At 41.9% G+C, this 26819-nt stretch overlaps 2 protein-coding genes across 2 annotated transcripts in view; one reads left to right on the top strand and one right to left on the bottom strand.

The window, feature by feature from the left end:
- The window catches only part of dipk1aa (divergent protein kinase domain 1Aa), a 97256-nt gene that overhangs the window by 40954 nt on the left and 29483 nt on the right, over positions 1-26819 (bottom strand). The window contains exons 6-7 of the mRNA XM_062022279.1: positions 20584-20715; positions 12664-16456 (exon numbers count right to left, since the gene is read on the bottom strand). Of these exons, the coding sequence (XP_061878263.1) occupies positions 15782-16456; positions 20584-20715 (807 nt within the window). The 3' untranslated portion in view covers positions 12664-15781. Of the gene's footprint in view, positions 16457-20583; positions 20716-26819 lie in introns of the transcript that reaches the window.
- On the top strand, positions 1563-12936 carry LOC133630664 (large ribosomal subunit protein uL18-like). Its single transcript, XM_062022281.1, has 8 exons — positions 1563-1712; positions 2009-2078; positions 6039-6154; positions 6238-6372; positions 6448-6650; positions 8530-8707; positions 12588-12676; positions 12803-12936. Exons 1-8 carry the CDS (start codon positions 1710-1712, stop codon positions 12903-12905), a joined length of 897 nt encoding a protein of 298 aa, XP_061878265.1. The 5' UTR covers positions 1563-1709; the 3' UTR covers positions 12906-12936.

The following is a 26819-nucleotide window of genomic DNA, read 5'->3' as shown; positions in this document are numbered from 1 at the left end:
AAATGTGGCCACTGGATGTCGCAATAGCAATTATTTGTATCTTTGTAGATGATGCTATATATGTACAAAATAAACCACATGGTGTTAGTGCACCAGTCGAGGAAAATGATCAAACTACATATATAACATCCTGTAATTTGATTTTGATGTACATTTTTTATCTTGATAGATTGAAAATCAACACCAAGGAGTTGACTGATGAACATTATCACATAATTTATTCAGAAAATATAAATAACGACAAATAAAGATAGAATACTATTAACCGCAAACTGTAAGTGTAAAACCCAACAACATTATGATTATTACAATTTCAGAATATTTTTAAACAAAGAAAACCATACCATCTGAAGTCTTTATTTTTAAGTTATCGTGCCGGGATTTTACTAGTCCGGCCCACTCGGGTGTAGATTTTTCTCCATGTGGCCCCCGATCTAAAATGAGTTTGACACCCCTGGTGTAGATTGATGTTGGTCGATCTGAACAATCTGGGGGGGGGGGGGGGGGGGGGGGGGGGCGTGGCCTCCAGCTCCGGCTGAATACCGGGAGTTTGTCGGGAGAAAATCTCTGTCGGGAGGTTGTCGGGAGAGGCGCTGAATATCGGGATTCTCCCGCTAAAAACGGGAGGGTTGGCAAGTATGCACGACGTCCACAGTTTCCAAAAACAATTTGAAATGTGGACTCGTCAGACTACAGAACACTTTTCCACTTTGTATCAGTCCATCTCAGATGAGCTCAGGCCCAGCGAACTGACGGCGTTTCTGGGTGTTGTTGATAAACGGTTTTCGCCTTGCATAGGAGAGTTTTAACTTACTTACAGATGTAGCGACCAACTGTAGTTACTGACAGTGGGTTTCTGAAGTGTTCCTGAGCCCATGTGGTGATATCCTTTACACACTGATGTCGCTTGTTGATGCAGTACAGCCTGAGGGATCGAAGGTCACGGGCTTAGCTGCTTACGTGCAGTGATTTCTCCAGATTCTCTGAACCCTTTGATGATATTACGGACCGTAGATGGTGAAATCCTAAATTCCTTGAAATAGCTGGTTGAGAAAGGTTTTTCTTAAACTGTTCAAAAATTTGCTCACGCATTTGTTGACAAAGTGGTGACCCTCGCCCCATCCTTGTTTGTGAATGACTGAGCATTTCATGGAATCTACTTTTATACCCAATCATGGCACCCACCTGTTCCCAATTTGCCTGTTCACCTGTGGGATGTTCCAAATAAGTGTTTGATGTGCATTCCTCAACTTTATCAGTATTTATTGCCACCTTTCCCAACTTCTTTGTCACGTATTGCTGGCATCAAATTCTAAAGTTAATGATTATTTGCAAAACAAAAAAAAAAAAGTTTATCAGTTTGAACATCAAATATGTTGTCTTTGTAGCATATTCAACTGAATATGGGTTGAAAATGATGTGCAAATCATTGTATTCCGTTTATATTTACATCTAACACAATTTCCCAACTCATATGGAAACGGGGTTTGTAGCTTCTTTAAGGTAGAAAAAAGCCAATCTGCTAAACCCTGCACTGAGTCGTTGCTGCCCCCTGCTGGTGTTGCTGTCATGTCGCCTCCAATGCCGCAGGGGGCGCTGTGCTCGGAGGTCGCCGACACTTGAACGCTTATCACCGGACTGGAGTTCCGCCGCAGAGTAGCAGAGAGTGCCACTGAGACCGAGAGGGAAGGCAGCAAAATCCCACTGAAATGGTGAGAAAAGTTGAATAATATGTCATCTTTTGCAACTCTGGGGGAGAAAACGTCTAGGATGGCGGTCTTTGACTAGTGTCAGCAGCGGTTTAATGGACGGATGGCGCCTGATGAATACCGACGCTGGTCTTCATCCAGCGTGGCGCTTTAATGGCGGACGAAACGAAGCGATTTAAAAAATAATATTGCCGCCGGCGTCAGTTTAGAAGTCTGCTTAGTGCCATGGCGTGCACCAACAAACGCTCCACTATCTAATGTCGTCTGCCTAAACACATCATCGCTTGATTTCTTTTTAGGGTTTCGTCAAAGTGGTGAAGAACAAGGCTTACTTCAAGAGATATGAAGTCAAATACAGACGGAGGAGAGGTATTTATTGCTTTACAGTCTCATTGAAATTCAATATCATACAACTTTGTTACTAAAGTGCCATATTACATTAAGCCTGACAAAGGCAATTTTCATATGAAACAGCAAGGGCCACACTTCCTATGCATTATCTAGATATGTGTGTATACTTTTTTAAATTCCAGTATAATGGGAAAACAAGTTGCCTGTATATTGAAGGTATTATCATATAGTAATCAAAACAGTATAAATCTCATTGGGACTCCTGAGCCATTTTGAGAAAATAATGAGCAAGCCAGTCATGTGATTTGTGACTGTCTTTTTCAATCATTTTTAAGCCAAGGCCCAATATTTTTTATTTAAATATTCCCATTACAGCTTTTACAACTTTTACCATGAATTGATTAACGTGGACCCTGACTTAAACAAGTTGAAAAACTATTTAGTGGTCTATTGTACAGAATATGTACTGTACTGTGCAATCTACTAATAAAAGTCTTAAAAACAGAAAATGTAAACAAATGACACTCAGTAGCATATATTGACCAATTATGAAGCAATTGCACCACTAATTCCCAAAGAAGGCCTATTTATTATTATTTACACAGCAATGAGCTATCTGCTACCACCTACTGATATGGAGGAGTATTACATAATATTACAGCACCATCCATCCATTTTCTACCGTTTGTCCCTGTCGTGGGGGGTGCTGGAGCCTATCTCAGCTGCATTCAGGCAGAAGGCGGCGTACACCCTACAAGTTGCCACCTCATCGCAGGGCCTCTTGCGTATTATAATTATTGGGTTCCAAAACATATTTTTTAGGCCAAATAGGTGAACTCGCATATTTTCCCACGGCACACCAGACAATATCTCACGGCACAGTGTTTTTCAACCAGTGTGCCATGGCACACTGGTTGAAAAACACTGACATAGAGGAGGAACCACAGATCCCTTCCCCATCGACAACAATACTAATCAAGCAAGACTTTGTGAGAGCCAACAAAAATTACTCTGGGATAAATTATGATCCAGAACCTTATATTTTTGAGCCCAAGCACAAAGAGGACGAGTGATAAGTTTTAGTAGCCAAGTGCTAAACGGATGTACCGTATTTTTCGGAGTATAAGTCGCACCGGCCGAAAATGCATAAAAAAGAAGGAAAAAAACATATATAAGTCGCACTGAAGTATAAGTCGCATTTTTTGGGGACATTTATTTGATAAAACCCAACACCAAGAATAGACATTTGAAAGGCAATTTAAAATAAATAAAGAATAGTGAACAACAGGCTGAATAAGTGTATGTCATATGAGGCATAAATAACCAACTGAGAACGTGCCTGGTATGTTACCGTAACATATTATGGTAAGATTCATTCAAATAACTATAACATATAGAACATGCTATATGTTTACCAAACAATCTGTCACTCCTACTCGCTAAATCCCATGAAATCTTATACGTCTAGTCTCTTACGTGAATGAGTTAAATAATAATATTTGATATTTTACGGTAATGTGTTAATTTCACACAAGTCGCAAACTATGAAAAAAACTGCGACTTATAGTCCGAAAAATACGGTAGCTTTATTGTGACACTATAGCACGGGTACATTAATGAAGTTAGCGATGGGAGTGATGGAAAATTTGAGTAAACATGGCTGCTCGGACTCTACTTGTATGTCACATGACAAGCAACCAGGCATCCGGCGGGTTCTAAAAATCAATGCGCAAATCAATCAATTTTAAAGATGCCGTGGTATCTCCGATCCACAAACCTAATCCGTTATTGAACATGGTTAGCCCACCGAAATGTTTGTGTGTCAAACTCATTTTAGTTCAGGGTCCGCATGGAGGACAATCTGTGCGCACGCGGGCTGGACTATTAAAATCATGGCATTAAAACAAAAAATTCAAGACAAATTCAGATTGTTTTCTTTCTTACTTAGGCCAAAAATAAGAAAAAACACATTCTGAAAATGTTACAATAAAAAATATAGGGGGAAAAAATACCCGCAGCAGTAAAGTTTAGATCCATGAAGGAAAGATGAAAGTGAATGTTTATTGAATAAATTTACATATGCTTAAAAAATATATTTTGTATTAATGTTTTAATTAATTAACGTTTATGACAACTTTTTCCCAAGACACAATATAGAATGTGAGATATAACAGGATAATGCATTCATTTGTTTTCAAAACTGTTACAAAAAAGTGGGACCCCAAAAATTTACAGTGGGGACCCGAATTCAAAACTCCTAGCGCCAACACTGATTGAGTATTGGTGCGTGCAAAATAGCAGCAGGCGGATGTGACCTGCGGGCCGGTTCTAATACTAACGGGGACTTTGACACCTAGGGTATATTGAATCAGATTTCCCCGTAAGAAAAATGTGAACATGAATAATTGTTTCAAGCCTTGACAAGTCCCTATTTTTATTATAAAATGCACACTTTCAAGTCAGTTAAATTTGTGTGTGTGTGTGTGTGTGTGTATATATATATATATATATATATATATATATATATATATATATATATATATATATATATATATATATATATATATATATATATATATATATATATATATATATATATATATATACATACATACATACATACATACATACATACATACATACACACACACACACACACAGATAGATAGAAATGAACCTTTTGTTGTTGGTTCCCTGCTTCTTGATGATGATCCCAAGTACGCTGAGCAAAACGTGGTTGGTCCTTCGTTTGCATTGGTTGATGTTTACTGTCCTTTCAAGACGGGGCTGAGAGAAGCAACAGGGATTTAGTACCCTATTTTCCAAACTATATATCATACGCGCCCACTAAATTTTAGAGAAACATTTTTATATATATATAGTGGAGGTGGGCTGTAGGGGCTTTGTAGCAAACACAACAGCAAAGCTCCTTAGGGAGGTTGGAGTCAGGGGGCAGGCTCACAGACAGGCCATTAAAGAGTTGGCCAACACAGCAGAGAGGACGAGCCATTGGTTGTGGTTGAGGAGTGACACCAGCTGGGCTGCTAAGGCTAACACCTAATGGGATGCACACACCCAGGGATTTGGTCACCCTGGGGTGGGCCCTTCCTCGGCAGAGGGTGTCTTGTGGTAAGCCGGGCCGAGACACCCCGTGACGCTGGGGCACACAACTGAAGATGTGTCCCAATGGTGGAAAAGCCTCCCAGCAGTGTCACTTAGCCTCATTTAGGTATGCGGTCAGGTGCAAGCCTGGCCCAGGGAGGAGGACGCCCCTGCCATGCAGAGTCCCCAGGGATTGTACCAACTAGTCCTTTCAACAAATTCAAAAAAATACACTACCGTTCAAAAGTTTGGGGTCACCCAAACAATTTTGTGGAATAGCCTTCATTTCTAAGAACAAGAATAGACTGTCGAGTTTCAGATGAAAGTTCTCTTTTTCTGGCCATTTTGAGCATTTAATTGACCACACAAATGTGATGCTCCAGAAACTCAATCTGCTCAAAGGAAGGTCAGTTTTGTAGCTTCTGTAACGAGCTAAACTGTTTTCAGATGTGTGAACATGATTGCACAAGGGTTTTCTAATCATCAATTAGCCTTCTGAGCCAATGAGCAAACACATTGTACCATTAGAACACTGAAGTGATAGTTGCTGGAAATGGGCCTCTATACACCTATGTAGATATTGCACCAAAAACCAGCTAGAATAGTCATTTACCACATTAGCAATATATAGAGTGTATTTCTTTAAAGTTAAGACTAGTTTAAAGTTATCTTCATTGAAAAGTATAGTGCTTTTCCTTCAAAAATAAGGACATTTCAATGTGACCCCAAACTTTTGAACGGTAGTGTATGTATATATATACATACACACACATACGTGTGTATGTATGTGTGCATATGTATATTTGTATACATGTGTATTATATGATTTAGTATATCTTGTCAATGTAGCCTCACACCAATATTTTTTTGTTTCAGAGGGCAAAACTGACTACTACGCCCGCAAACGCTTGGTTGTACAAGACAAGAATAAGTACAACACACCCAAGTACCGCCTGATCGTCCGATTGTCCAACAGGGACATTTGCTGCCAGGTCAGCAGCGCTCAGAAGACTTCAGTGAACATCGAGTGTGCTGACAAATGGCTTCACTCTTACTTAATGTTGTGTCTTGACAGATTGCCTATGCTAAGATAGAAGGGGACTACATTGTGTCTGCTGCGTACTCCCACGAGCTGCCCAAATATGGCATCCCTGTGGGTCTCACTAACTATGCTGCGGCATACTGCACCGGACTGCTGCTGGCTCGCAGGGTAAGAAAGCTTCTTGTTTTCTCAATGCAAACTGGACAGGATATGCTGACGGAGTGTTTTCCCTTTTTTGTTAAGTTGTTGCACAAGTTCGGGATGGATAATGTGTTCGAGGGTCAGGTGGAGGTGACCGGCGACGAGTTCAATGTGGAGAGTGCGGACGGTAAGCCGGGCGCCTTCACCTGTTACCTGGACGCAGGCCTAGCCAGGACCACTACGGGAAACAAAGTGTTTGGAGCGCTGAAGGGAGCGGTCGACGGAGGACTGTCCATCCCTCACAGGTCAGATAGAAATGAACCGTTTGGTGTTGGTTCCCTGCTTCTTGATGATGATCCCAAGTACGCTGAGCAAAACGTGGTTGGTCCTTCGTTTGCATTGGCTGATGTTTACTGTCCTTTCAAGACGGGGCTGAGAGAAGCAACAGGGATTTAGTACCCTATTTTCCAAACTATATATAATCCGCGGCCACTTAATTTTAGAGAAACATTTTTTTCCCCATATATTAGCCACACCGGACAATAAGCCGCTGATATAAACATTAAGTTATTTACTAGAGATGTCCGATAATATCGGCATTCCGATATTATCGGCCGATAAATGCTTTAAAATGTGATATCGGAAATTATCGGTTTCAAAAAGTAAAATGTATGACTTTTTAAAACGCCGCTGTACGGAGTGGTACACGGACGTAGGGAGAAGTACAGAGCGCCAATAAACCTTAAAGGCACTGCCTTTGCGTGCCGGCCCATCACATAATATCTACGGCTTTTCACACACACAAGTGAATGCAAGGCATACTTGGTCAACAGCCGTACAGGTCACACTGAGGGTGGCCGTATAAACAACTTTAACACTGTTACTAATATGCGCCACACTGTGAACCCACACCAAACAAGAATGACAAACACGTTTCGGGAGAACATCCGCACCGTAACACAACAGAACAAATACCCAGAACCCTTTGCAGCACTAACTCTTCCGGTACGCTACGATATACACCCCCCGCTACTCCCTACTCCGTCCACCTCAACCTCCTCATGCTCTCTCAGGGAGAGCATGTCCCAAATTCCAAGCTGCTATTTTGAGGCATGTTAAACAAAATAATGCACTTTGTGACTTCAATAATAAATATGGCACTGCCATGTTGGCATTTTTTCCCATAACTTGAGTTGATTTACATTGTTTAATGCATCCAGCGGGGCATCGCAACAAAATTAGGCATAATAATGTGTTAATTCCACGACTATATATATCAGTATCGGTTGATATCAGAATCTGTAATTAAGAGTTGGACAATATCGGATATCGGCAAAAAAGCAATTATCGGACATCTCTATTATTTACACAAATATTTTATAAATGTTTATTTACATCCTTGTTTTCAAATGGTGTCTGCAAAACGGCTGATCAAACAAAACAGAAGTCATGGTCATGGACCCACCAGCTGCGGAACCACGCTCTCCAATCAGCTAAACAGACTCAATAACTCCACAATGACGTTTTAGTGAATTTACTGAGGACTTTGTGAAAGGGAAACAATACAAAAAGAATGCCATTGTAAGTTAATAATACTAACACAAACACTTGTAAACGTGTTAGCATATTAGCTCATGCTAACGACGCTAGCTTCATTACATTACGGTAGCACGGACAAATATGCATGAAAACACTCCTGCAGACATCACACATGGGGCGGTTTAGTAAGTGAGGACTTTTGGTTATATTGTAAAACTTACAAACGTTGCTTGGAGCGATGAATGAAGAATCCATACGTGTAAAAACGCTATGGACGATTAGAAGATGAAACGGCACTTGTACTTGCGGTTCAAAGCTTTAAAACAGCAGGAATTCACATTCACCCAGCAGCACCTGCAGTGAGCGAACTCGTCCAAAAGATGGCGCCATACCACAAAAAATAACGCCATTCAAGTGTCTGCATGTTTTTGACAAAAACTATTTGCTTTATGGCCGTCAACGAAGAAAAATCAATAAATTAGCCACACAGTTTTTTAAGCCACAGGGTACAAAGCGTAGTAAAAAATAAAGTAGCGGCTTATAGTCTGGAAAATACAGTACCTGCTAAAGTCAGATTTAATCCAACTCCCAGTTGAGGAGAACAACATAAAAATCTAAATTTCTTTTTTCCTCTTATGCTTCTAGCATAAAACGCTTCCCCGGGTACGACGCAGAGAGCAAAGAGTTTAACGCAGAGGTCCACCGGAAGCACATCCTGGGCATGAACGTGGCGGACTACATGTCCTACCTGATGGAGGAGGACGAGGAGGCGTACAAGAAGCAGTTCTCTCGCTTCATCAAGAACGGAGTCACGCCCGACACTGTACGGTTTGTTTCTGGTGGCTTTTTAAGTCGGGGAAGGGTTCATGTGGCCCCATTGCTAGATGAGAAATAGTTTTGCAATGCAGTCCGCTGAAAATTATGGTAAGCGCCAATCTACATAGCTGTGGTCGAAGTTGGAATTGCCACAAGACACATTTTAAGATATTCAACACTTTACTGCCACCTGGTAGCTGAAGTGGATAGTGCACCCCTCCCTTTTGTCATGTTTCATGTGTCAGGTAAAACGGGATGACTGGGGCCATATGAATCTTCTTCCTACTGTGCATGTACTAGACTATGGGCATAACTGTTACTTTGAGAGGAATGATGTGTGGCTTTTTACTTTTAGACTTTTTGCTCTGTTTAAGACCCCAACAGCAGCGCAATGGCAATTCTACCTACTCCATCACTATTTTTAAGAGCCTTAACACACATGACAACTCAATTCTTAAACAAAATTTGGGGCAAGCGTGTCCAATCCGGCGAAAAATTTGATATTTTAGCGGTCCCGAACACAAACATTTAAAAATAGCGCTTTAGTTTTATTTTATGTCTGCAATGGGCCACAGGCCAGTTAAACTAGATTTTAAAAAGATAAGTGTTTTTTTTAAATAAATTTAAAAAAGCAGATTGCCCTACTTTGCTACACTTTGAACAAATGATTTGTTGGTATCAAAGTGGGCTTGGCCAATAATCTATAAATCAATTCATGGAACAATAAATAAAAAGGGAGTCTTCACCTTGCATGCATTGATAAATGTACTTTGTCTCTCGTTTCCAAACCGGGTGTCAGAGGGTTCACTCAGTGTATCCCTTTCAGCACCTGGGCGCATTCATTCCATAGAATGAAATTCAGATAATTTCAACTTCTTGGGAGTCGATCAGAAGTTTGATAGTTACCGTAATTTCCGGACTATAAGCCGCACCTGACTATAAGCCGCACCAGCTAAATTTAGGGGAAAATACAGATTGCTCCATATATAAGCCGCACCCGACTATAAGCCGCAGGGTTTTGATGTGTAATTACCGTAGTATATAGGGGTTCCTGCTACCAAGGAGGGGATTGTCGGGACAGAGATGACTGTTTGGGAACGCAAAGCGTCCCATTTATTAACAATAAATCTTTCAATCATTCAATCAAACTTTCACATCTTTGACATGGCGAACAGCATTCGTGGAGAGTACAAATAATACAACGGTGCAAAGTAATACAAAGTGCTCGCCTGTACGTTATCAAAATAACCAGCCTACCGGTATATGAAAAGTCAGTCTTTAATCATTGTGTCATCGTCTTCCTCCTGTGTACTAAAACCACCGAAATCCTCTTCGTCGATGTCGGAGAAGAACAGGCCGTAAATAAGCCGCACCGTTGTATAAGCCGCAGGGACCAGAACGAGGGGAAAAAGTAGCGGCTTATAGTCCGGAAATTACGGTAATTTAGTGGACACCGTTAAAACGATAATATAAAGCACAATTGTGGTAATTAAGAAGACGACCATTAAAGCGGGGTCATGGAAATAAACTCTTTTATCACAGGGAACGCTGCGTCTTGAAAGCCAATGGTGCGAACCCTCTTGTCAGTCATACACAATCTTTGTTTTAGTGGCTGGTGGCGGGACGCTATCATACAATCGCTCGTGAGAAACAAAATTCAGTCGCAAAAATATGACTATGGGAGTATTTCAGCTTCAGAGCAAGATTGAACAGTGTGCCACTTAAAGATGTTCAGTGGTTAACTAGGAGGAGTTGGTGAAAGCGCCACCCATTTTGTGCCTGAAAAACGGCCAACTTGTTATTCACGTATGGGTTCTTTTTACAAGCGTCCTGTGATAACTGACGTCCCAACGGTTTTTGTGTCGATTCGTGCAACTGGTGGGAGGGGCTAAATTTAAAGTTGGCGCTAGAGAACCAATTTTAAAATGTTTTCGGCACCTCAAAAATATAAAAATGTTTGCCAAACCTGATGCATCTGCAAAATTTGGTGACTTTTTGTGCATGTTAGGGCCTCAAAAAGGCATTGAAATAAGGACAAAAATTAAAAACTATCCATCCATCCATTTTCTACCACATTCATTTAAAGGCCTACTGAAACCCACTACTACCGACCACGCAGTCTGATAGTTTATATATCAATGATGAAATCTTAACGTTGAAACACATGCCAATACGGCCGGGTTAACTTATAAAGTGCAATTTTAAAATTCCCGCCACACTTCCGGTTGAAAAACTCCTTTGGATATGACCTATGCGCGTGACGTCACAAAATCCACGGAAGTGGTTGGACCCCATCGAACCCGATACAGAAACCTCTGGTTTTCTTCGACAAAATTCCACAGTATTCTGGACATCTGTGTTGGTGAATCTTTTGCAATTTGTTTAATGAACAATGGAGGCTGCAAAGAAGAACGTTGTAGGTGGGATCGATCGGTGTATTAGCGGCTAAGTACAATACTTACAGCAACACAAGGACTACTTACTACGCCTAGCCGATGCTTGCCGCCAAACCCACGGATGAAGTCCTTCGTCGCGCCGTCGATCGCTGGAACGCAGGTGAGCACGGCTGTTGATGGGAAGATGAGGGCTGGCTGGCGTAGGTGGAGCGCTAATGTTTTTATCATAGTTCTGTGAGGTCCGGTTGCTAAGTTGCTAAATTAGCCTTAGCGTCGTTAGCAACAGCATTGTTAAGCCTTACCAGGCTGACAATTTTTAACCGTGTAGTTACATGTACATGGTTTAATAGTATTGTTGATCTTCTGTCTATCCTTCCAGTCAGGGGTTTATTTCTTTTGTTTCTATCTTCATTTGAGAACGATGCTATCACGTTAGCTCAGTAGCTAAGTGTGTCACCGATGTATTGTCGTGGAGATAAAAGTCACTTTAAATGTCCATTTCACGTTCTCGACTCTCATTTTCAAGAGGATATAGTATCCGAGGTGGTTTAAAATACAAATCCGTGATCCACAATAGAAAAAGAGAGTGTGGAATCCAATGAGCTCTTGTACCTAAGTTACGGTCAGAGCGAAAAAAGATACGTCCATCACTGCCTCTCCAGTCCTTCACTGTAACGTTCCTCATCTACGAATCTTTCATCCTCGCTCAAATTAATGGGGTAATCGTCGCTTTGTCGCTCCGAATCTCTCGCTCCATTGTAAACAACGGGGAATTGTGAGGAATACTAGCTCCTGTGACGTCACGCTACTTCCGGTACAGGCAAGGCTTTTTTTATCAGCGAGCAAAAGTTGCAAACTTTATCGTCTATTTTCTCTACTAAATCCTTTCAGCAAAAATATGGCAATATCGCGAAATGATCAAGTATGACACACAGAATGGATCTGCTATTCCCGTTGAAATTTAAAAAATTCGTTTCAGTAGGCCTTTAAATAGAGCCCTTGTGGTGCTAAAAATACTGCACTAATGAGAAATAGTTGAAAGGGTTACTTTTATTATTATTATTATATTAGGTCTCAAAGTAATGCTGACAATATTGTTTCTCTGCAATAATTTGTGGGACAATGTATCATCATGCAAAATGTCCTGTTGGTCAAAGTGTGCACTGGTGTTGCAGCGCTTGAAATTTTGCTATTGCACACTTCGGCCACCAGGGTGCAGTATTTGAGTCATAAATAAAATTGGCTTTTAGCAGCTGACAGTTTTGAGCAAAACAGATTTTCATCCTCCCGGTCGCACGTTAATTGTAACGCTGCTTCTCTGTGATGATCCCAAGTACGCTGAGCAAAACGTAGTTGGTCCTTCGTTTGCATTGGCTGATGTTTACTGTCCTTTCAAGACGGGGCTGAGAGAAGCACACCTAAGTTACGTTCACACAGCACACACAATTATACACACACTATTTATGTGAGTGTCTTTTCTCTGGCTTCCAGGTGGAGGAAATGTACAAGAAAGCACACGCCGCAGTCAGAGCAAACCCTGTTCACGAAAAGAAACCAAAAAGAGAAGTCCAGAAGAAAAGGTGGGGTTTGATTTATTTCCTGTTAAGTCCACCAGTGCATGCCTCCCATGTCAAACACTTAGTCAAAGAAATTACTGGCAAGCTTCTCATCCCTTTTGAATACTAATGGATCCTCTTTCCGCACAGATGGAATCGCGCCAAGTTGTCTCTGGCGCAAAGGAAGAACCGCGTCGCCCAGAAAAAAGCCAGCTTCTTACGAGCGCAAGAGCACGAGGCTGGGGACGGTTAGCGCGTGGCTAATAAATGTGTTACAAACTCCACTTTTGTATTTTATACTTGGTTCATTCACGTTGGTCCCTTCAAACATGTTGTGGCCTTCCACTCAACTACTGAAAAACAAAAGAAAGGCATGTGTTGTGACAGCAAAATAGTGCAAAATCGGTGTTTGTAGTTTTACACAGCAGTGGTGAGCACACAACTGCTCATTGCACGTTTTCCAAGGTTAAAAAGTGACTTCATATCAGCGAGTCGTCATTCATCCAGCGTTCAAGATCTTGTACAATATAAAACATTTATCATATATCCACTTGTGACCCAAAAATCCCATTTTTATCCACGGTTCACAGGCCCATATCTACTTGTGACCCATGTTTACTTCTCGTCCTGCAGGCCCATATTTGTCCATGGAACGCCGGCCCATATTTACTTGTAGACCACAGGCCCATATCTACTTGTGACCCAAAAACCCCATAATTATCCACGGTAAACAAGCCCATATCAACTTGTGACCCATGTTTGCTTCTCGCCCGCTGGCCCATATTTACTTTCAAACCACAGGCCCTTATCTATGCGTGGTCCATATTTACTTAAAGCTTGCCGGCCCAAATTTACCTGAGGCTCGCATGCCCTTATCTACTAGTGGTCCATATCTAATTTTGGCCCATATTTATCCGTGGCTCGCAGACCCATATTTACTTGTGACCCATGTTTACTTCTCGCCTGCAGGCCTATATTTACTTGAAGACCACAGGCTCATATCTACTTGTGACCCAAAAATCCCATTTTTATCCATGGTTCACAGGCCCGTATCTACTTGTGACCCATGTTTACTTCTCGTCCTGCAGGCCCATATTTGTCCATGGAACACTGGCCCATATTTACTTGTAGACCACAGGCCCATATCTACTTGTGACCCAAAAAAAACATAATTATCCACGGTTCAGAAACCCATATCTACTTGTGACCCATGTTTGCTTCTCGCCCGCTGGCCCATATTTACTTTCAAACCGCAGGCCTTTATCTACGTGTGGTCCATATTTACATGCAGCTAGCAGGCCCAAATTTACCTGAGGCTCGCATGCCCTTATCTACTTGTGGACCATATCTAATTTTGGCTCGCAGGCCCATATCTATTTGTGACCCAAAAATCCCATAAATATCCACAGTTCACAGGCCCATATCTACTTTCAACCCATGTTTAATTCTCGCTCGCAGGCCCATATCTACGTGCAAGCCCAAATTTACCTGAGGATCGCATGCCCTTATTTACTTGTGGTCCATAGCTATTTTTGGCCCATTTTTATCCGTGGCTTGCCGGCCCATATGTACCGGTACTTGTGACCCAAAAACCCCATAATTATCCACGGTTCAGAAGCCCATATCTACTTGTGACCCATGTTTGCTTCTCGCACGCTGGCCCATATTTACTTTCAAACCGCAGGCCCTTATCTACGTGTGGTCCATATTTACTTGCAGCTAGCAGGCCCAAATTTACCTGAGGCTCGCATGCCCTTATCTACTTGTGGACCATATCTAATTTTGGCTCGCAGGCCCATATCTATTTGGGACCCATAAATATCCACAGTTCACAGGCCCATATCTACTTTCAACCAGTTTTTACTTCTCGCTCGTAGGCCCATATTTACTTGCAGACCGCAGGCCCATATCTACGTGCAAGCCCAAATTTACCTGAGGATCGCATGCCCTTATTTACTTGTGGTCCATAGCTATTTTTGGCCCATATTCATCCTTGGCTTGCAGGCCATATCTACTTGTGACCCAAAAACCCCATAATTATCCACGGTTCAGAAGCCCATATCTACCCATGTTTGCTTCTCGCCCGCTGGCCCATATTTACTTTCAAACTGCAGGCCCTTCTCTACGTGTGGTCCATATTTACTTGCAGCTTGAAGGCCCAAATTTACCTGAGGCTCGCAGGCCCTTATCTACTTGTGGACCATATCTAATTTTGGCTCGCAGGCCCATATCTATTTGTGACCCCAAAATCCCATAAATATCCATGGTACACAGGCCCATGTCTACTTTCAACCCATGTTTACTTCTCGCTCTCAGGCCCATATTTTTCCATGGAACGCTGGCCCATATTTACTTGCAGACCGCAGGCCCATATCTATGTGCAGGCCCAAATTTACCTGAGGATCGCATGCCCTTGTTTACTTGTGGTCCATAGCTATTTTTGGCCCATATTTATCTGTGGCTCGCAGGCCAATATGTACTTGTGACCCAAAAATCCCATAATTATCCACGGTTCACAGGCCCATATCTACTTCTGACCCATGTTTACCTCTTGTCCGCAGGCCCATATTTGTCCAGTTTGCAGTCCTATATTTGTCCACCGTTCGTAGGCCCTTATCTACTCGTGGCCCATATTTACTTGCGGCTTGAAGGCCTGTATGTACTTGTGGCTCACATTTACTTGCGGTGTGCTGGCCCATATTGTTTTAAAGCCCTCCACCTAACTTGACAGTTCAGTGTAACTGCAGCCGATGCACCCTTGGTGGACAAAAGTTAAATAGCCTCTGGCAATCTTGAATCCAGCAGGAAAGAACACAAACTCCAAAAACGATGCAGATAGAGAAAGGACTTTGGACAACGTCCATGTAAGCGAGCAGAAGTGTCGGACTATCTCATCAGGAACTAAATAGTGCCTAAATGTAAAATAGTTCCATGAAAGTCTACAGCGACTAGACCTTAGCAGATCTAGTTTGAGAGCCCTGATCTAAGTTGTGTATTCTCAGTCAGACAAAAGGTAGCCTTTTAGTTAGCGTATGAATTATGATAACAGGACCGTCCGTGAACTGAGAGCCATGTCCCAATACTTGTCTCACCGAGGCAGAACTTGAACGTTCCTCCTCATCGTCCTGCTCACGAGTCCTTAGTGTGGGATATTTGTCTCCACAGCAGAGCCTTCAGGTTGTTGAGAAGCAGCGAGTGCTCCATGTTCATTTGTCCGGCGCTCCCCTTGAGGGCCATGCAGGCGTGCAGTTGCCTCTCCAGCTCCTCCCTCAGCGCGGACGGCGCCCCCTTCAGGAGGTAGTCCTTCAGCACGCCGCAGGCTTTGGCCAAATTGGGCCGCACCGGCTCCTCCCTGCAACGTTTGCTCGCCGTGTCACACGTGGTCCGGCAGTCCGTACCGTACACGCAGTCGGCATCCGAGTCGCACCTGAGCGCCCGCATGCTGCGCTGGAACTGGCTCTCGGGCACGACGGTCCGGGGGTCGGTGAGACGCAGCTCGTGGCCGTCGGTGTAGCCAAAGCGCGCCGCCGCCAGGTCGCAGATGAGGAAGCTGCCGTATGTGCCGTGGAAGATGTCCTCCACCAGCTCCAGCAGGCCCATGGAGATCTTGGCTTTGCGAGGCCACGTGGGGGTGAACCACTGGTCCATGGTAAGCCGCAGGCCAGCGGGCATCCAGGACGCCAGCGGCCAAGAGAAACCGTACAGGGGGCTGTGTGGGATGCGTTCCGTCATGTAGAGGTCGCCGCAGTAGCCCAGAAGACGAGGAGTGTGTCCACGTTCCTGAAGCAGAAGGCCAAGAAGCACCTGAAGGAACCACAAAACAAAATGCTGATGGCGTGTTTATGGAAGGAGATGTCCTGTAAGTCCACTCTCCAAGGAAAATGCTCCACGTTATTATCCCCGTAAATTCTGTACTACGTTTTTCCTACGCTTTGAACTCTGCGGCTTATAAAACTGCGATAAATTTAGGGATTCTTCTTCTCTGATGGCCATATTCTTTAAAGTCCTACTGAAAGCCACTACTACCGACCACGCAGTCTGATAGTTTATTTATCAATGATGAAATCTTAACCTTGCAACACATGCCAATACGGCCGGGTTAACTTATAAAGTGCAATTTTAAACTTCCGGTTGAAAACGTCTATGTATGATGACGTATGCGCGTGACGTCAATAGTTAAACGGAAGTATTTGGACACCATTGAATCCAATACAAAAAAGCTCTGTTTCCATCTCAAAATTCTACAGTATTCTGGACATCTGTGTTGGTGAATCTTTTGCAATTTGTTTAATGAACAATGAAGACTGCAAAGAAGAAAGTTGTAGGTGGGATCGGTGTATTAGCGGCTGGCTGCAGCAACACAACCAGGAGGATTTTGACTTGGATAGCAGACGCGCTATCCGACGCTAGCCGCCGACCGCATGGATGATCGGGTGAAGTCCTTTCGTCGGTCGCTGGAACGCAGGTGAGCACGGGTGTTGATGAGCAGATGAGGGCTGGCTGGCGTAGGTGGAGCGCTAATGTTTTTATCATAGCTCTGTGAGGTCCCGTTGCTAAGTTAGCTTCAATGGCGTCGTTAGCAACAGCATTGTTAAGCTTCACCAAGCTGGAAAGCATTAACCGTGTAGTTACAGGTCCATGGTTTAATAGTATTGTTGATTTTCTGTCTATCCTTCCAGTCAGGGGTTTATTTCTTTTGTTTCTATCTGCATTTAAGCACGATGCTATCACGTTAGCTCCGTAGCTAAAGAGCTTCGCCGATGTATTGTCGTGGAGATAAAAGTCACTGTGAATGTCCATTTCGTGTTCTCGACTCTCATTTTCAAGAGGATATAGTATCCGAGGTGGTTTAAAATACAAATCCGTGATCCACAATAGAAAAAGGAGAAAGTGTGGAATCCAATGAGCCCTTTTACCTAAGTTACGGTCAGAGCGAAAAAAGATGCGTCCTGCACTGCACTCTAGTCCTTCACTCTCACGTTCCTCATCCACGAATCTTTCATCCTCGCTCAAATTAATGGGGTAATCGTCGCTTTCTCGGTCCAAATCTCTCTCGCTGCTGGTGTAAACAATGGGGAAATGTGAGGAGACTTTCAACTTGTGACGTCACGCTACTTCCGGTACAGGCAAGGCTTTTTTTATCAGCGACCAAAAGTTGCGAACTCTTTCGTCGATGTTCTCTACTAAATCCTTTCAGCAAAAATATGGCAATATCGCGAAATGATCAAGTATGACACATAGAATGGATCTGCTATCCTCGTTTAAATTAAAAAAAATCATTTCAGTAGGCCTTTAAACACATGCACTTGAATGGTGTGTTATTGTTTGTGCTATATAGCGCCATCTTTTGGACAAGTTAGCTCAATGCATATGCTGCTGGGTGAATCCTAACAGTGCCGTGTGAAGCTTTTACAAGAAGTAGAAGTGCCGTTCTGTCTTTTGGATCGTCCATAGCGTTTCAACTCGTATGGCTTCTTCACCCATCACTCCAAGCAACGTTTGTAAGTTTTACAATATAACTAAAACAATTCATACTTACTAAACAGTCCCATGTGTGAATTATGTAGCAGTGTTTTCATGCATATTTGTACATGCTATCGTAATGTAATCAAGCTAGCGTCAATATCATTAGCTAATATGCTAACACGAGTGTCTGTTTTAGTATTATTAACTTACAATGGCATTCTTTTTGTATTGTTTCAGTTTCACAAATTCCTCAGTAAATTCATCAAAACGTCGGAGTTATTGAGTCTGTTTAGCTGTTTGGAGAGCTAGTTTGCGCAACTAGTGGGTCCATGATGATGACCAGTGTTGGGACTAGCGGTAACTAGTAGTCTTAACGCGTTATTTCTTATATTCAGTAACTCGGTTACCGTTACTACATGATGCGTTACTGCGTTATTTTACGTTATTTTTTTATGTAGTATCGGCTAGAAACAAGATCTGAGTGTGTTTTATTGGAGCGCTGCGGTGTCGTACTTCTGAATCTCTTGTATCACAAGGAAGAGGCGCGCTCTGTGTGTGTGTGTGTGGGGGCTACATGTCTGATCATGGCGGAGCTGCAGTCGAGTTTCCTAACATGGAGATATTCTCACTATTCTTTTGTCGAGCACAAAGAAAAGAACATTTTAGTTAAATGTAAATGTGTCTTGGACCCGCCGTGCGGCGGGAATGACCGGTTACAGCCTGAGGAGGGCCATTAAGGAGTTGGCAGAGGAGGCAGAGAAGGCAAGTTTCTGGATGTGGCTAAGAAAGAGGGACAACACTTGGGGCTCAACACCCCATTGAGGTCAGTTGCAGGGAGTGGCGCGGGGAGACGTCCCCGCTTAGCCACCGCGAGGTGTCCTGGCTTGGGGGCGAAACATCAGTGAACGGTGGCACCAGCTGACGACCCTGCAGCTGACCTCGAAGTGCACTGGAGGAGGTGCGACAGGCAGAGATGCCAAGCAGTTAGGTCTGTACTTATTAATTAAGTTGTGTCTTGGATCAAAGATCCCATCTACTGCCCAAAACAGCAATTCAAATCTGCTGAAACAGCTACAAAAGTAACATGCTTCGACGAAGCTAGTAAAGAGAGACACTTCACCTAAGGATTTTAACGGACGGACTGCTAGCCAGGACAACATTGATAGATATGTGCTAGAAGACATTCAGGCTATTTCTACAGTGGAGTCACCCGCTTTCAGGCAGCTAATTAGCATGATACCGGCGTCAAACGGCAAATGGCACGAAAACATTTTCCAAGTTCCTGGACACAGTGGACAGTGAGCACATAAACAGGGAAATCAAGCTAAAGAAGACACTCCAAACTCTGCCTCCGCTCATCATTCAGCACTGAAGGTACACACACTGTCAATTCTCTTATATACTCTTTCATTCTAGACTTCTAGAGTGTTTGATTATCACATCACTCTAAATGTATGAACTATAAAGTTCACAAACATAAAGAGGGATGCTAGTGGGCCAGGCCAATCGTTCCTTTTCTCTAAACTAAAACTGGGGAAATGTGTAGAGTGTTCTGGGCTTCAGACATGATTTTATTTCAAAATTCCTTGAGAGAAAAAAACGCCTGGTTAGGCTTTATGTATGTAGTGTGTGCCTTCCTTGGTTTACAGCTATGTTGTTATTATGCTGTTTGTTACGTATGTATGTTATGTTGCAGCTACTTAAAATAGTTGTGTCAATTTGTTCTGGCCTGAAACAAATTGGCCCTTTGAAACATATCTTTGTCTTTGTGTGTTGTATGTAGAGCACATTGCTTAGCAGAGTTCAGTGATGCAAATGCATGTCAAGTTGATCAACACATTGTATTATTCTCCAGTGCAATAACAGTACTGACATGAAGGCTAAAAGGACATTAATGGGAGTCTTAAAAAAAAAGAGAAAAAAGAAGTAACTAAATAGTTACTTTTCACAGTAACACATTACTTTTTGGTGTAAGTAACTGAGTTAGTAACTGAGTTACTTTTGAAATAAAGTAACTAGTAACTGTAACTAGTTACTGGTTTTCAGTAACCAACCCAACACTGATGATGACTGACATTTTGTTTGATTATCCGTTTTACTGCCATGTTACAGACACCATTTGGAAACAATTAAGGTATGAAATAAGCATTTACAAATTAATTCTGTGTAAATAACTTATTTCATAACGTATATATCCGTGGCTTTTAGTCCGGTGCGGCTAATATATGGGAAACATGTTTTGAGATATATTACTGTTTATATCATGTTTGTGATATGTATTTACTTATGCTATAAAAATTAATCGTACTAAAATGTGCATCTATATATAAATACTGAAAAGCTTGCCTCACTTAACCGGGCAGGATTATTCTGCTCACTATGAGACTGGCATTGAAACAGGAGTTCAGAACATTCACAAAGAGACCGCCAAAACAATAACGGATGAAATCATAATTTCTTCTTACCTGATCCATGTGCAGGAGGGCCCACATGGAGCGAGCTTCTGGCAGCGACACTTTTCCATCTCTGTTGCCGTCGGCAACAGACAGGATCACACTGACCAGACCCACCAGGTTGTTCTGCTCTCCTAGTTTGGACTACAGGGGTAAGAAACATTATTTAAAGTGACCCGACTTGTACTATGTGTATTAGGAGTCAGTATAATGCAACACAGTTGCTGCATTATACTGACTCCTAATACACACTAGCGGCACTATGTTGCATTATACTGACTCCTAATACACACTAGCAGCACTATGTTGCATTATACTGACTCCTAATACACACTAGCAGCACTATGTTGCATTATATTGACTCCTAATACACACTAGCAGCACTATGTTGCATTATACTGACTCCTAATACACACTAGCAGCACTATGTTGCATTATACTGACTCCTAATACACACTAGCGGCACCATGTTGCATTATACTGACTCCTAATACACACTAGCAGCACTATGTTGCATTATATTGACTCCTAATACACACTAGCAGCACTATGTTGCATTATACTGACTCCTAATACACACTAGCAGCACTATGTTGCATTATACTGACTCCTAATACACACTAGCAGCACTATGCTGCATTATACTGACTCCTAATACACACTAACAGCACTATGTTGCATTATACTGACTCCTAATACACACTAGCAGCACTATGTTGCATTATATTGACTCCTAATACACACTAGCAGCACTATGTTGCATTATACTGACTCCTAATACACACTAGCAGCAGTATGTTGCATTATACTGACTCCTAATACACACTAGCAGCACTATGTTGCATTATACTGACTCCTAATACACACTAGCAGCACTATGTTGCATTATATTGACTCCTAATACACACTAGCAGCACTATGTTGCATTATACTGACTCCTAATACACACTAGCGGCACTATGTTGCATTATACTGACTCCTAATACACACTAGCGGCACCATGTTGCATTATACTGACTCCTAATACACACTAGCGGCACCATGTTGCATTATATTGACTCCTAATACACACTAGCAGCACTATGTTGCATTATACTGACTCCTAATACACACTAGCAGCACTATGTTGCATTATACTGACTCCTAATACACACTAGCAGCACTATGTTGCATTATACTGACTCCTAATACACACTAGCAGCACCATGTTGCATTATACTGACTCCTAATACACACTAGCAGCACTATGCAGCACTATGTTGCATTATACTGACTCCTAATACACACTAGCGGCACCTTGTTGCATTATACTGACTCCTAATACACACTAGCAGCACTATGTTGCATTATACTGACTCCTAATACACACTAGCAGCACTATGTTGCAATATACTGACTCCTAATACACACTAGCAGCACCATGTTGCATTATACTGACTCCTAATACACACTAGCAGCACTATGCAGCACTATGTTGCATTATACTGACTCCTAATACACACTAGCAGCACTATGTTGCATTATATTGACTCCTAATACACACTAGCAGCACTATGTTGCATTATACTGACTCCTAATACACACTAGCAGCACTATGCTGCATTATCCTGACTCCTAATACACACTAACAGCACTATGTTGCATTATACTGACTCCTAATACACACTAGCAGCACTATGTTGCATTATATTGACTCCTAATACACACTAGCAGCACTATGTTGCACTATACTGACTCCTAATACACACTAGCAGCAGTATGTTGCATTATACTGACTCCTAATACACACTAGCAGCACTATGTTGCATTATATTGACTCCTAATACACACTAGCAGCACTATGTTGCATTATACTGACTCCTAATACACACTAGCAGCACCATGTTGCATTATGCTGACTCCTAATACACACTAGCAGCACTATTTTGCATTATACTGACTCCTAATACACACTAGCAGCACTATGTTGCATTATACTGACTCCTAATACACACTAGCAGCACCATGTTGCATTATACTGACTCCTAATACACACTAGCAGCACTATGTTTCATTATACTGACTCCTAATACACACTATCAAAACCATGTTGCATTATACTGACTCCTAATACACACTAGCAGCACTATGTTGCATTATACTGACTCCTAATACACACTAGCAGCACTATGTTTCATTATACTGACTCCTAACACACAAGCGGCACCATGTTGCATTCTACTGACTCCTAATACACACTAGCAGCACTATGTTGCATTATACTGACTCCTAATACACACTAGCAGCACTATGTTGCATTATACTGACTCCTAATACACACTAGCAGCACTATGTTGCATTATACTGACTCCTAATACACACTAGCAGCACTATGTTGCATTATACTGACTCCTAATACACACTAGCGGCACTATGTTGCATTATACTGACTCCTAATACACACTAGCGGCACTATGTTGCATTATACTGACTCCTAATACACACTAGCAGCACTATGTTGCATTATACTGACTCCTAATACACACTAGCAGCACTATGTTGCATTATACTGACTCCTAATACACACTAGCAGCACTATGTTGCATTATACTGACTCCTAATACACACTAGCAGCACTATGTTGCATTATACTGACTCCTAATACACACTAGCAGCACTATGTTGCATTATACTGACTCCTAATACACACTAACAGCACTATGTTGCATTATACTGACTCCTAATACACACTAGCAGCACTATGTTGCATTATATTGACTCCTAATACACACTAGCAGCACTATGTTGCATTATACTGACTCCTAATACACACTAGCGGCACTATGTTGCATTATACTGACTCCTAATACACACTAGCGGCACCATGTTGCATTATACTGACTCCTAATACACACTAGCGACACCATGTTGCATTATACTGACTCCTAATACACACTAGCGGCACCATGTTGCATTATATTGACTCCTAATACACACTAGCAGCACTATGTTGCATTATACTGACTCCTAATACACACTAGCAGCACTATGTTGCATTATATTGACTCCTAATACACACGAGCAGCACTATGTTGCATTATACTGACTCCTAATACACACTAGCAGCACTATGTTGCATTATACTGACTCCTAATACACACTAGCAGCACTATGTTGCATTATACTGACTCCTAATACACACTAGCAGCACTATGCAGCACTATGTTGCATTATACTGACTCCTAATATACACTAGCGGCACCATGTTGCATTATACTGACTCCTAATACACACTAGCAGCACCATGTTGCATTATACTGACTCCTAATACACACTACTAGCACTATGTTGCATTATACTGACTCCTAATACACACTAGCAGCACCATGTTGCATTATACTGACTCCTAATACACACTAGCGGCACTATGCAGCACTATGTTGCATTATACTGACTCCTAATACACACTAGCGGCACCTTGTTGCATTATACTGACTCCTAATACACACTAGCAGCACTATGTTGCATTATACTGACTCCTAATACACACTAGCAGCACTATGTTGCAATATACTGACTCCTAATACACACTAGCAGCACCATGTTGCATTATACTGACTCATAATACACACTAGCAGCACTATGCAGCACTATGTTGCATTATACTGACTCCTAATACACACTAGCGGCACCATGTTGCATTATACTGACTCCTAATACACACTAGCAGCACTATGTTGCATTATATTGACTCCTAATACACACTAGCAGCACTATGTTGCATTATACTGACTCCTAATACACACTAGCAGCACTATGCTGCATTATACTGACTCCTAATACACACTAACAGCACTATGTTGCATTATACTGACTCCTAATACACACTAGCAGCACTATGTTGCATTATATTGACTCCTAATACACACTAGCAGCACTATGTTGCATTATACTGACTCCTAATACACATTAGCAGCAGTATGTTGCATTATACTGACTCCTAATGCACACTAGCAGCACTATTTTGCATTATACTGACTCCTAATACACACTAGCAGCACTATGTTGCATTATATTGACTCCTAATACACACTAGCAGCACTATGTTGCATTATACTGACTCCTAATACACACTAGCAGCACCATGTTGCATTATGCTGACTCCTAATACACACTAGCAGCACTATTTTGCATTATACTGACTCCTAATACACACTAGCAGCACTATTTTGCATTATACTGACTCCTAATACACACTAGCAGCACTATGTTTCATTATACTGACTCCTAATACACACTATCAAAACCATGTTGCATTATACTGACTCCTAATACACACTAGCAGCACTATGTTGCATAATACTGACTCCTAATACACACTAGCAGCACCATGTTGCATTATACTGACTCCTAATACACACTAGCAGCACCATGTTGCATTATACTGACTCCTAATACGCACTAGCAGCACTATGTTTCATTATACTGACTCCTAACACACAAGCGGCACCATGTTGCATTCTACTGACTCCTAATACACACTAGCAGCACCATGTTGCATTATACTGACTCCTAATACACACTAGCAGCACTATGTTTCATTATACTGACTCCTAATACACACTATCAAAACCATGTTGCATTATACTGACTCCTAATACACACTAGCAGCACTATGTTGCATTATACTGACTCCTAATACACACTAGCAGCACTATGTTGCATTATACTGACTCCTAATACACACTAGCAGCACCATGTTGCATTATACTGACTCCTAATACGCACTAGCAGCACTATGTTTCATTATACTGACTCCTAACACACAAGCGGCACTATGTTGCATTATACTGACTCTTAATACACACTAGCGGCACTATGTTGCATTATACTGACTCCTAATACACACTAGCGGCACTATGTTGCATTATACTGACTCCTAATACACACTAGCAGCACTATGTTGCATTATACTGACTCCTAATACACACTAGCAGCACTATGTTGCATTATACTGACTCCTAATACACACTAGCAGCACTATGTTGCATTATACTGACTCCTAATACACACTAGCAGCACTATGTTGCATTATACTGACTCCTAATACACACTAGCAGCACTATGTTGCATTATACTGACTCCTAATACACACTAACAGCACTATGTTGCATTATACTGACTCCTAATACACACTAGCAGCACTATGTTGCATTATATTGACTCCTAATACACACTAGCAGCACTATGTTGCATTATACTGACTCCTAATACACACTAGCGGCACTATGTTGCATTATACTGACTCCTAATACACACTAGCGGCACCATGTTGCATTATACTGACTCCTAATACACACTAGCGACACCATGTTGCATTATACTGACTCCTAATACACACTAGCGGCACCATGTTGCATTATATTGACTCCTAATACACACTAGCAGCACTATGTTGCATTATACTGACTCCTAATACACACTAGCAGCACTATGTTGCATTATATTGACTCCTAATACACACGAGCAGCACTATGTTGCATTATACTGACTCCTAATACACACTAGCAGCACTATGTTGCATTATACTGACTCCTAATACACACTAGCAGCACTATGTTGCATTATACTGACTCCTAATACACACTAGCAGCACTATGCAGCACTATGTTGCATTATACTGACTCCTAATATACACTAGCGGCACCATGTTGCATTATACTGACTCCTAATACACACTAGCAGCACCATGTTGCATTATACTGACTCCTAATACACACTACTAGCACTATGTTGCATTATACTGACTCCTAATACACACTAGCAGCACCATGTTGCATTATACTGACTCCTAATACACACTAGCGGCACTATGCAGCACTATGTTGCATTATACTGACTCCTAATACACACTAGTGGCACCTTGTTGCATTATACTGACTCCTAATACACACTAGCAGCACTATGTTGCAATATACTGACTCCTAATACACACTAGCAGCACCATGTTGCATTATACTGACTCATAATACACACTAGCAGCACTATGCAGCACTATGTTGCATTATACTGACTCCTAATACACACTAGCGGCACCATGTTGCATTATACTGACTCCTAATACACACTAGCAGCACTATGTTGCATTATATTGACTCCTAATACACACTAGCAGCACTATGTTGCATTATACTGACTCCTAATACACACTAGCAGCACTATGCTGCATTATACTGACTCCTAATCCACACTAACAGCACTATGTTGCA

This window comes from Entelurus aequoreus, linkage group LG16, assembly GCF_033978785.1.
Source record: "Entelurus aequoreus isolate RoL-2023_Sb linkage group LG16, RoL_Eaeq_v1.1, whole genome shotgun sequence".
Lineage (NCBI taxonomy): Eukaryota > Metazoa > Chordata > Actinopteri > Syngnathiformes > Syngnathidae > Entelurus > Entelurus aequoreus.
Note: the sequence above shows the minus strand (reverse complement) of the source record. Positions and strands in the feature narration are given on the sequence as shown.

Bases quoted from the DNA above. Each gene is read 5' to 3' on its own strand.
- LOC133630664 (XM_062022281.1), top strand. The intron at 6,155-6,237 runs GTCAGCAGCGCT...GTGTCTTGACAG, and splicing joins ACAGGGACATTTGCTGCCAG to ATTGCCTATGCTAAGATAGA. The intron at 6,373-6,447 runs GTAAGAAAGCTT...TTTTTTGTTAAG, and splicing joins GACTGCTGCTGGCTCGCAGG to TTGTTGCACAAGTTCGGGAT.